Genomic DNA, 12,605 nt, shown 5'->3' with positions numbered 1-12,605 from the left:
CCCTTTTGGTGAATAGGAAACCCATTTTTTTTTTAAAACTTCACTTGTTAAAAGCCTATGATAGGGTGGACTGGATTTTTATGAACAAGATGCTTCATGCTTTAGGTTTTGGTGATCGTTTCATTCAATTGATTAATCAGTGGATATCAACTTCCAAGTTTTCGGTGCTAATTAATGGATCTCCTTTTGTTTTCTTCTCGTCTTCTAGGGGTCTCAGATAGGGGGATCCCATCTTGTCATTCTTGTTTATTATTATGGGGAAGCTCTCAGCAAGATTATCCTAAGGGAAGTTCGGACTGGTAGACTTAAGGGTCTTCGACCATCTTTAGGCCCTCAAATTTGTTCGCATCAATAATTTGTGGATGACACATTGCTAATGGGTGAAAACTTGGTCTTGAAGGCTAAATATTTGAAAAAACTTATTTCTCTTTATGAAAAGGATCCGGGTCAAAGGATTAGTCTCCCTAAAAGTTCAATCTTGATCCTAAATAGCCCTATTCATAGACAAATTAAGATTGCAGAGGCTTTGGGGTATAAAATGACCTCATTTCCTGATACCTATTTAGGGCTCCCTCTCAGCCAGGGTTTGGATCTGGATGCTTTTTGGTTTAATTTGATTGATAGGTTTCAAAACAAACTTGTGGGATGGAAAGGTTCTTTACTAAGCCAAGCAGGTAAGCTTTAATTGATCAAAGCTTCTTTGCAGAATCTCCCAGTTTATGCCATGAGTCTTTTTAAAATCTCTGCCAAATTTGTTGATTGAATGGAAAAGATCCAAAATAATTTCTTAAGGACGGGTACTGAATCTAAAAATCGCCTTCATCTGGTTGCTTTGGACCAAGTTTGCATGCCAAAGAAACTCGATGGGTTGGCCATTAGACATATGCATGATTTTAACATGGCTCTGTTGTCCAAATAACTATGGAGGGATATTAAGGAGTCTAATGAATGGAGTACTATATTTGATTATAAGTACCTTCATTCATCTTGATCTCCTCAAGATATTCTTGAAGGTCTCTGCATGGCCTAGAATTCTTCTAGTCTCTGGTCAAGATTTCTAAATACCAGATCCCTTATTCTATAAACATTCAAAGTGGTGCCTTTATAATGGTCGAACATTCATTTCTAGGAAGATTGGTGGGTTGGTGATTGTCCCTTAATTGATTGCAATTGGGAAATCCCTTTCATGGAGACGTGTAAAGATCAAATTGTCTTTTGAGTTGCTGCTTATATTCGAGATGGTAGTTGGATTTACTTTTCTAGTTTGTATCCATTTCTCCTCCCTCTCTATAAATTGATCTCTTTTATCCATATTCCCTTTATTCTTGTTGAAAATTCTCTAGTGTGGGTGGGATCTCCATCTAGTGGTCTTTCTATCTCTCGGGCCTTTGCTCTGCTCTCTAGATCCTTTGCTCTGGCCCCATTTTGGTCTTGCCTCTAGAATAAGTTCCTGATTCCCAAAATTAACATTTTATTTTGGCTATTAATGCAGAATAAAGTGCTTTCCATTGATAACCTTTGCAGAAGGGGGATTTTGTTGCCTAATCGTTGCTTTCTTTGTAAGGAAGAGGCTGAGGATACTAGTCATCTTTATTGTATTTCTCTTTTAGTCAGGAGATTTGGGCCCACTTCTTTGACATCTAGGGTATTAGTTGGTGCTTCCCTTTTAGTCTGCTAGAATGTTGGTTGCAATGGTCATGCCCCTCAAAAAATCAATCTCTTAAGTTTCTTTGGAATTTTATGCTCCTGCATGTGGCCTAGGGCATTTGGAAGGAAATAAATAGTCACATTTTTAGAGACAAAGATTCTCCAGCTGTCATGGTTGCTCGCCATATTCATTTTTCTATTAAGGAAAATTTTATTGTGTCTTGCCCTTCCCCAAAAGTATGATCTGGCTATTAGCTTTTAAAAATGGACTGAGATATCATCAACAGATGGCACCTTGACTGGGATAATTCTTGACCTATTATTAAAATGGAACACATAAGATGCAACATTGCTTGGATTTCTCCTCCAAGGTGGAGGATCAAGATTAATGTTGAGAGGGTGGCCATAGGCAATCCTAGGCTGGCAGGATATGGGGGAGTTTTACGTGATTAAAATGGTAGGCTTGTCTCGGCAGTGGCACTCCCATTGGGCACCTAGACAAACCATTTTGTTGAGGCAAATGCAGCCTACATTGGGCTTAAAATGGCTAACCATAGAGGATTTAAGAAGGTCTGGCTTGAGAGTGATTCGTTAAATATAATAAATTTTGTGAACAAAAAATCTCCTCCTAGTTGGACGATTAACCATTTAATGTAGGAATGCTTAGAAATGATGACCAAATTTGAGGCTATTAAAATCTTGCATGTTTTGAGGGAGGGTAACAGGCCATCTGACGACGTGGCTAATCTCGGTGTAGCTAGAGATGATGAAAAGAGGTGGCAGGAAGGTGATTCTTCCTATTCCAATTGTGTGAGTTAGTGAGGAAAGATGTCAAAAATATCTCTTCTCTTGAGCAGTATTGATGATAGATCACATGTGTAGGACTTTTCAAAGAAATAAGTGAAGGCAAGTTTCCATATTGTTCTTATGGCTTTGTTTGTTTTGCGTCAGTTTGAAGCCCGATTTTGGCATCGTCAAAAAGATTTACAGAAGTAGTCACATAATAGGGGGAGACAAGAATAGAGTGGAACCATCCTCGTTTGATCTTTGGGAGAAAAATGAGGAGGTTTAGAGGAAGTCATTGATGGGGGAATGGAGGCCTTTGTTCAAAATCTTCATGGATAGAATCATAAGCTCACGTATTTATTTCTAAGAAAGTGGGATAATGGAGAGCTATGTGTGTAAGGGGTAGAGTTCAAAATTGATGAATCATTTATGTCTGAGATTTCTACACTTAGCATGGAGGGTAGGAAATTTTCAGGAAAAGGAAGAATTCAGAAGAATCCCTCTTAGTTTTCTATGAAAAACAGAGTGAAAGAAGAAGGGTTAAGAAGAACCCGGATGGTGACTACAATAGGCTGGACCTTCAAAGTCTCTTGATAGACATGCTAGAGTTCACAATGAGGTACATAACCCTTGATGGCCACTTTTCTAGCATCTTTCCTTACCATTTAATGATTCTGAATCATTTTAGGCATGACAAAAGGATTTCTATTCCATTTTAATTGTTATCTTCTTTGGAGCTATCTATTAGTAAGCACTCTAAGAATGAGGATAATTTGGTTTTGCATGAGGGTTTAATCCTCCTAATCATGGAGTATACTAAATCCCATGAGGTTAAACCCTCCCCTTCTCTCAAAAACCCTAAGTCTTTACCCAACCAGAAGGTTTATGATGTTTCAGATGTGGAGTTTGACAATGTAGAGCACGGAATGACTATGGACTAGAATGATTTCCATGTGTCAGATGACTCAGATTATAAACCCTCAGAGAATGACGATCCCCTGTAGAAGACCACTCTTGGTACTAGTAGCTGCAGAAAAACCAACCTAGATGGGCTTCTAAAAAGAAATCCCTTGTTTACAAACCCACATCTTGGGTCCACAAAATCTGAAAAACAAAACTCAAAAAAAGATTGATATTCTTGACAAGGAGGATAATAAAAGTAGACTTGACATCCTTGTCAATGTGGTCCCCAATGAGACTAAAGATGATGAAATGGATGCTGATAAGCTCCTGGGAAAGTCGCTGACATATGAGGTGAAATGTTTTTGATGGGTTTTTGGTGGGATTAATATTTTGAAAGGGGGGAATAGTGATTTCATTGTCACCTTCACTAATATTTCAGCTCCAGATAAGATGGATGAACTCCTAAAGTTGTCCCAACAAATTGTGAAAGATATTAAGGTTATGAAGACTGAACATGAGGCTAAAATCGACAAGTTGGAGAAAGAAATACAGAAGCCGAAAAGTAAAATTAAGGGTTTGGTGGATGTTAGCAAGGAAGCCATGCATAATAGTGCAGAGCGTCTCAAAAGAGTCAATGAGGTAATTGCCATGCAGAAGGAGCAGATGACCAGAGCCAAAATATTCCCTAATAGCAACTTGGATAAAATGAACTAGGAGGTGCAGGCATCCATGGGACCTTCTACCAAGACCAAGAGAAAACATCAAGAAGAAGGTAATTCGAGTTTTATTGTGGAGGAACTCCAGGAGATTAATAATCAAGAGATCTGGAAGAATGTTGAGCTTATGAAAGCTCTTTCTTAGTTTGTTTTGCTTGTGAGTCTTGTTTAGGTCTATTTTTGTGGTTTTCTGTTTTGGGGTGAATCCCCTAATTTTGCTTCTATTTAGTGTCCCCTATTTTGGGGTGAATCCCCTATTTTTGTTTCTATTTAGTGTTTCTATTATGTTTAATTCCTGGATGGTTTCGGGTTTCAGGTCCTTGTAAAATCCATTTGTCTTAATTAAAAAACTTTATAATAGGCAAGAAAAACCTTGCCTTCAACTACACCCAAGGCACCCAAACCCCCATCTCTTGAAATAAGAAAAATAGAAACAAAAGAAAATAGTGGGGCACTTGAATCCCCAAGGTGTAAAAATAATATCTCAACAAAAGGATAAATTTCTAGAACCAAATCAAATGAGCTATATTTCAAAACCTCAAAACCTCAAAACCTCAACAAATACCAAACATAGACCCAAAAGGAAAAGGGGGACACCAGATATGTTCCTCATTACCCACACAACCACATATAGAAGGAACATCACTCTTCCTACTATAAAAAACCTAATAGCTAAAACAAATGACATTTACAAACCCCAAACAAAAAAGTAGCCTATGATAAAGTAGGAGCCCAAGGAAATGCATAGACCCATAATGCGAATATGGACCCGACAAATAAGAAACTTAGAAAAAGGAAGACCTAGATTTATTCCACCTCTAGGATTCTCTAATGAGGGAGGAACTGAAAAAGGTAGGAACGGAGACCAAATGATCAACTACGGCCACAAAGAAAGAGAATCCTAAACTGCAAGGACCCTCGCACAATATGCAACAAAGTAAATTTAAACATGTGGAAGAAACTGACAAATAGAAAATTCCTTTGCACAAATTACATCGAAAGTAGAACCCACTTTTTAGAGAACCCCCAATAAGCTGCAACCACAAAATCTAAAAATGAGGACTCTATTCTTGTTTAAGAATAATCGAGGATCGAGGTGGTGGCTCCGAAGTGAAGGGACCCAAAGCTAACAATGGAAAATTCCAACACCAGAATGAGAACAACAACACAAATGGAAAAATCACCAAAAGAATGAGACAAAGTTAGATCTCTATCTACTTCATTTTCTTTATCCTCACCTCAACTCTCCAAAATGCCCACAACAACAATTCCTTCATAAACCCTAAAAAAGAACATATCTAAGATCCTATCATATAATTACTTAATTAATGTTAGAATGAATTTATATAATTGAATGATTTTAAAATTATTTAATTTATTCATCGTAGTAAGAGAAATTTAAAATCTATATTTACACTAGACGAATGAAATTTGTTTAATGAAGTAATTAAAAATATCTAATTAATTGAGATGAAAGTTAGTAAAATATTGTTTACAATCATCAAAATAATTTTAGGTGTGTATAGAAGGAATACTTAAAAATCCAAACCACCACATTTTCAAATGTTAAGACAAAGGGCTCCTATGAATTAAATTAGTTAGAATAATGGTAGTGCTATATAAGTTATCCTTGATTGCTTTAAAAATACAACCCAAAGTCTTGAAAGGGAAATATATTGACTAGTATTGACTTCTTTTAAATATTGGATCGTATATAAATTTATGATATTAGTTAAGAGGTGGTTTTTTTAATTACTCAAAGAGAGTAGAAATAATTCTTCTTTTATAAAATAATTTATAATTGTAAAGAGGACTTCATAGGAGGCTATTAATTATTTGAATTCAAGGTTGTAAAATTCCACATAGAAAACTTGTAATTGCAAGCTCATGTACATGGTGTTACTCATGAATTTTAAATTTTTCCACTATGTCACAAAGTTCTCCATTTCTTAAAACCTTTTCTTTTAGGATCTTCCTTCATCCATTTTAATAATATGAATCACAGGTCATGGCTCTATGCATTTTCAAAACTAATTCACCAGTCACTTGCATAATTAAATTTGTCATGGGGTTCTCAAGTTTCAAAAGTACCCAATTACCCGACATGGTTGAGGTAAATCATGAAAGGATGATTTTTCTTCATGAAGGTCCAAGGAAGTCGAGTTTCTAATTGATTTCTGAAATAATTTGTAAGTTATGTTTCTGTTTGATTTCCGGACTTGTGCTATTGATTCATGAAACCTTCAAGGAGGGACCACCACCTGACTTGGAAGCTAGAACATTTATCAAGAACATGACTCAAGATTGATACAATAGGCCTACTAAGGTGGTGACATGAGTATTGAAATGGAATGGGTTATAATTAGTTGATGGTGAAATTGTATGAGGTTATCTACTCTATAATGTCAATTGCTTCTAGCGTTACCAACTTCAACCCTCTGTGCAACATGCGGCACGCATTCTCCAAGAAGCCAATCAGGAAGATTTTCTTGGTACTCTCATTAATGAAAAGACTAAGTAGTTGAAGACACATAACTGTGGCAACATGTGTTGTAGCACTTGATATTATCACCCTTGCAGATAAAATTTAATACACCACCTTTTGAAAACGGCTAAAGGAGTGTATGCTATCATGAGTTGTCCCTATCTAAATGGTTTTGCCTCGTGATGATGAACTGCCATTCTGAAATCCTGACTTGAATTGGCCAAAAATTGAAAAGAAAGATATCACCTGATGATTACAATCATTTGCATGGAAAAGGAATACCAACTTTAGTAAATATAGAAAGGCTATCACCCTATTACAAAAAAAAACAGAGCATCAAAAATGGTTCCCAAAGGAAAAGGTCCCCTAATCCAACCAGATGTCGAATATTTATAGGATGATACTCTTCTTGATGTGAGTGAGTATATCTAGGAAACTATACTTGACGAGGATAAATTTATTGAAGTTCTTTGGGTGCTAATTGAAGAAGAGAAGAAAGAGGACATGATTGACTGTCAGATTGCAGGGCTAAATCCAGTGCCTGATAAAGAAGAAGGAGCATGAGATTAATGGTTTGTAAACAAATTTTATTTGATAATTTTTTTCTCTAAAATCATGTTTAAAGTGGTCATTTTCAAGACCGTTACTTTAAAAGGAATCGTTTCTTGAAAATAGAATATACTTTAGTTATAAATAGATAAATGATAGATGCTAATGGGGGGAAGGAAAATACCTGAAAAGGTGTTATTACATTTTGAACAATTATCCATCTTATGAATTATTTTATTTTTTGGGAAATATTTCAATTAATATATCAAAACTTTGTGTTTTCTATATTCTTTCATGTTAGAAGTAAGCTTTAAATTACTACCATTTTACTCGATATTAATAAACTTTCCATGGTTAAATGTGAATGATGTAGAAACTTTATATTCTGCGTATTCTCTCTTCAGTTATTTACATCACATTTTAATAATTTTGTGCAACTAATTATGTTATGAGTAGACTATATACTGTTCACATTCCCGTTTGATGATTTTAATCTAAATTTCATCTTCTTTCATATGGGAAGTGTGTATATTTTCCTTTCTTGCTTTCTACTAAAAAGCATACTGCAAAACCTAGGAGTAGATTTAGGAGAGAGATGTACCTCTAAAATTTAGAGGAAGATTACCAACATATTTAGAAATATCTCCAAATGTTAGCTACTTATTTTTCTTTCATCTTGGTCACATTGAGTCATTCTTTTATTTCTGAGAAAGACAAATCTATTAACCAACACGTGGAAATGGAATTTTTATTCTACTTGGAATCTTTTAATTTAAAAATATTATTAATGATTCAATTTATTGGTGCCTAAAGTATTCTTATGGTGTGTGTTTAAACAAAACAAGAATAAAAATTGTTATCAATGTTAAAAGGCTGCCTCCTAGATCCCTTTTTAAAAAAAAGAGTAGACCATTCAACATCAAGTGTATAGCTAGTGAAACTATCCATGTATATATATTACCATAGTCAACTACTACTCCCCAACCATGTTTGAAACTAGATGGTGTGAAACACTGGTTATTAAATTTGTTGAATTATATTATTAATATCAAAAGGTAATAAAAAATATATCACTAGATAAATTTAATAGAAATTAAAGTCTTAAACCTCCGATTCTATCATAATATACTCCTAAATTAGTAAAGATAATGACAAGATTCTACACAATATGTTAATAAAATTGTACATGTAGCCACTCCATTATAAAACATCCCACCTAATCTTAAAAGGATTCAGTTCCTATTTATAATAATAATATATAAGACCAAAATATGTAGTTATTTTTATGTAACATACTCATGCCTCTAGACACTATATGATAGGAAATCTATAATAGAATATTATTGAGAAAATGTAAGTTACTCTAAGAGTTAGAATAAAAATTGCCAAACTCACTATCTCAGTATGTAAGGGTACAAAAAAATATTCTAACAACCTAGATATATGCTATACATCTAAAGAAATAGCAATAAATTTTCTTTAAAAATAATTATTTTCATGAATATAAAATAAAGCAATATTTTTTACAAAAGATCCCAATGATTATAGAACATGTAGGAAGTGTAATTATATTACTTCACAAAATCCAAGAAGGGGGTGGTAAATAATCAAACAATTGAAGTATAGCATGAATCATTCGTCTATTAGATACCATTTGGCCAAAGATTTATGCAAATCAGGTTAGAAAACTATCTACACATGGCTTGTTAGGACACCAAATCAAGTTGTAAAATAGACAAGGGGTTAGAATAATACTAGGTTTATCTCAAGAACTCAATTTACATGAAACTCACTAAGGTTAATCCGTTGAAGAAAATGCTAGCTACTGTCTCATTTTTGTATTTTATAGTGAACCCTAAGAATAAATTGATACTAAATTCTCTAATAAACTAAGAAAACCTAGTTAGGATTTTTTAAATAGCTACTAGTTATAGAGGAAAGATATCTAAATAGATCGAGCCTGCATAGCTTGATTAGTCCATATCCCTTATTTCTATAATAGATGTAAGTAAAGAAACACATTCCATTGCTCTTAACATTGATTAGTGGTGATAAATTGTTACACAATTATGTGATTGAATTATATTGCAAGCACCATAATAATGCCTAAGTATATTGCAGATTTCTTGAATCTTAAATGTAATCCAATTCAGAAAATGGTTACAAAGTCTTATGAGAAAGGAATTTAGATAGGAGTTTCTATGGATATCTTTATTCATAAAGATAAAGGGAATATAGATACATTGATTGAACCCTACCTAGTCCTTAAGATCAAGCATGTTTCTAAGATTAAAATGTTGTTAAAACCTTAAAATATATATATGACCCATGAAGTGATGGTTGATTTTTAGCCCATGCATATTATAATTATTAGAGAAGAAAGTCAATATTTGAAGTTTTTATGAAAAGAGACCTATTTAAGAAACGTGAGCAATGAAAAATAAAAATATCTCTAAAAAAAAATTCAGCCTTATCCTTGTGGAAAGTGTAACTCAACAACTCTAGGTTCATATATCATGTATGATGAAGAAAAAATTATCTTTGAATTAGATAGGTCTCAAAAAACATCTAATGATAAATATCATAACAACTGCATGCTATGGAACCTATCTTCTAGTAGGATGAAGTGCATAATGATTGAAGAACACTAATATACCTCATATTACTTAAAAGAGAGAAGGTAATTATAGAATTATATTTTGAATTTTTTTTCATAAATAATAAAGAAAAATATGAATCCCTCTTTAAAGATCTTCTAGAAAAATATTTGAAAATCAAATATTTCTAGATATTTGGAGACTCAATATTATCTTTTAAACAATTCCTTGCTAAGAATGTAAGAATCATGTCATACTAGCATTAGGTATGGAATGTCCTAGAAAAAAAATGTGTGTTAAGAATCGAGATGATTCCAACAACTCAAAAAGATAAAAGCTCATGCGACGAAACTCATTAGATCCAAATTTGACCATATGGAGGATCTTCTTATAAGTAAATATTACTGTAAAATAATTTAATGAAACCTACAACTTTCAATAATAAATATCACTAGTAGGTATTTCTAGGTGATGTTGTTTCCAAGAATGTAAGAGTGAAGTTGTACTAGTATCAAGTAATGGGATCTTCTATGAATTTTCAGGTATTCAATATCTTGTCGGTTCCAAGACCTCAAAACATCAAAGTGAAGTGGATGGTTCTCATTGGATCCAAATTTAAGTATGTGAAGGACCTTATTATGGGCAAGCAAGATGTTAAAATGATATTTAGACATACAATCCCAAATATTGGAGATCATTTATAATCATTTGCTAGTGATTTATATGTTACCTTACTCCTACAACGCTATAGGAAACTCATTAATTAACTTCAACCCAAAACTAAAGAGGCTTATGAAGAAAAAGTATTACTACTTAACTCCAATAAAATTCTTAAAAGAGATTTACCAAATAGAAAATGAGGTGTTTTCTTGAATGAAGGAAATTATTTGTAAGGCTTATGCCAAAGAAAAAAATATAATATTTTTTCATCAATATTATAAATATGACTAAATCATGGAATTTAGTGCTGATGTGTTCAAGGTTATTGCAAATCTATTATATGATAGAGCTCTACCCTAAGTTCAAGCTAGTTTGACAAATTTAAAGGCCAATCAATTCTAATATTGAGCCTTTAATATAGCAAAAGATCAATAATTTAACTGAATCTAAAATCATATTTCATATCAAGTTTTTAACATGGGTGTCAAATATAGCACTAAAAGAAAAGAAAAAAGGAGAGATACATCTTCTTTGTATTTTTGAGAAAGATTCTCTAAAACACTACTATCTACTCCCTTCAATGGAATATATATTCTAGACAGTTACTATCATGGAATGTTTGTTCTTAGTAGATACATTCATCAATTATAATTAGGTATAGGTAAAGGAAAGTGATCAATATAAGATAATTAACATTGTAGGCACATTTCGAAAAATGAGGCAATTAAATTTATTTTTCATTTCCTTGTCACTGCAGTCCGTTGGCATTTCTACATGATTTAAATTAATCCTAATTTATTTGAGAAGACCGAGGAAATAGATTTTCATTTGAATCATATATATGTATAACGTTAGTTATGAGAAGATTTTATTTGCTTATAAGGTGCCATAGACTAATAAACAGATAAATAGAATCTCCAAATAAGTGCTTTCCTTTATGTTACTGCATGGTTTGAATCATTTACTCCTAGAATGCCGAGTTTATTATCATTATTGTAGTGATATAGAATCACATAAACATTTACAGAAGGCATAAAGCAAATCTCATTGACGATTAAGTATAAATATATCTAACTGAAAATAGTATGATTTTTTATTGATGTTGGGAAGAGATTCTATAATCTAACAGTTCAACAGTAAATTCAAGAATGCCACGGTCTTACAGAAGCTAGCTACTTAATGTGAACAACTTAACAAATAGTCTATTGGGCATAAATCACTTGAATTTTAATCTACCACAAATTTCTTCCTGACTTGGAAGACCCTCTCCAGAAGGCGATCAAAGGAGGGAAGAATTTTCTTGACGCTCTCCCTCTCCATACATCTCTTACCCCATGCATCAACTAATGGATATTCAGTTTCAAACGGTATCTTGAAATTTCCAATAGTTTCAAAAATATGGAACCAGGACACATAGGGGGCTAAGGCAATATCCAGAAACCCGAAATCCTTCCCTCCGAAGAAGGGCAGAGATCCTCCCGCTGACATTTCTTTCAATGCGCCTTCTAGAAATTGCAGGTTTTCCAGCATCTCACGTTTGGCCTGCTCTTGAGCCTCATCTTTCGATTTCACTATACGAAACCCCGAGTCAAAAAACTGCAAAAACATAGAGCCCATGTATTAGACCTTTTAAATCTCCAGCTACTTGAAAATGTGCTTATTTAATAAAATACTCGTGCCAACTACAACTGTCAAACCGTTACCTTCTTATCAGCGAAGTCAGCCCAGAAATGGGCAAGGGCACTATCAAATGGCGAAACCTGCTTGGACTCCCATGTCTCGTCAATGTAGTGGAGAATTATGAGAGACTCGCATATGGGCTGGCCATTGTGAATGAGGACAGGGATTTTCTTGTGCACAGGATTCATCTGCAGGAGGAGGGCGCTCTTATTGGAGAGGTCCTCTTCTTGGTATTCATATTTCACGCCAATCTCTTCCAGGGCAACCAAGACGCGCAGGCTGAATGGACTAAGCCATGTGCTCAGCACCTTCACTTGTTCCATGTCAAATCACAAGTAACAGAATGTTCAGACGAGTAATGTTTGCTTGGTGTTTATGTTTAGGTAGTGGAGTGTACATATATATAAGAAGAACAACGTCGGCAACTTTGATGGTGAATCCACGCTGCGCCCTACCGGGAATTATGGTGGCGTAGGCACCTACGTATGCATTCATCTGACGTTAGCCCTTACGTAACAACGTCCATGTCAAGGTTATTTGACCACGCAATGAATGGACGCATATTTTTCATTGAGAAGGGTG

The 12,605-nt window shown here is 34.1% G+C and overlaps 1 protein-coding gene across 1 annotated transcript; it reads right to left on the bottom strand.

Moving 5' to 3' along the window:
- Positions 1-11,452: 11,452 nt before the first annotated feature.
- Positions 11,453-12,377, bottom strand: LOC131051604 (probable glutathione S-transferase). Its single transcript, XM_057986178.2, has 2 exons — positions 12,047-12,377; positions 11,453-11,939 (listed from the first exon to the last, which is right to left on the bottom strand). The coding sequence occupies exons 1-2, from the start codon at positions 12,344-12,346 to the stop codon at positions 11,571-11,573; spliced, it is 669 nt and encodes a 222-aa protein (XP_057842161.2). The 5' UTR covers positions 12,347-12,377; the 3' UTR covers positions 11,453-11,570.
- Positions 12,378-12,605: the final 228 nt, after the last annotated feature.

The sequence above is a fragment of the Cryptomeria japonica genome, chromosome 7 (genome assembly GCF_030272615.1).
Source record: "Cryptomeria japonica chromosome 7, Sugi_1.0, whole genome shotgun sequence".
NCBI classification, from domain to species: Eukaryota; Viridiplantae; Streptophyta; class Pinopsida; order Cupressales; family Cupressaceae; genus Cryptomeria; species Cryptomeria japonica.
This window is presented reverse-complemented; position numbering and strand designations above follow the sequence as displayed.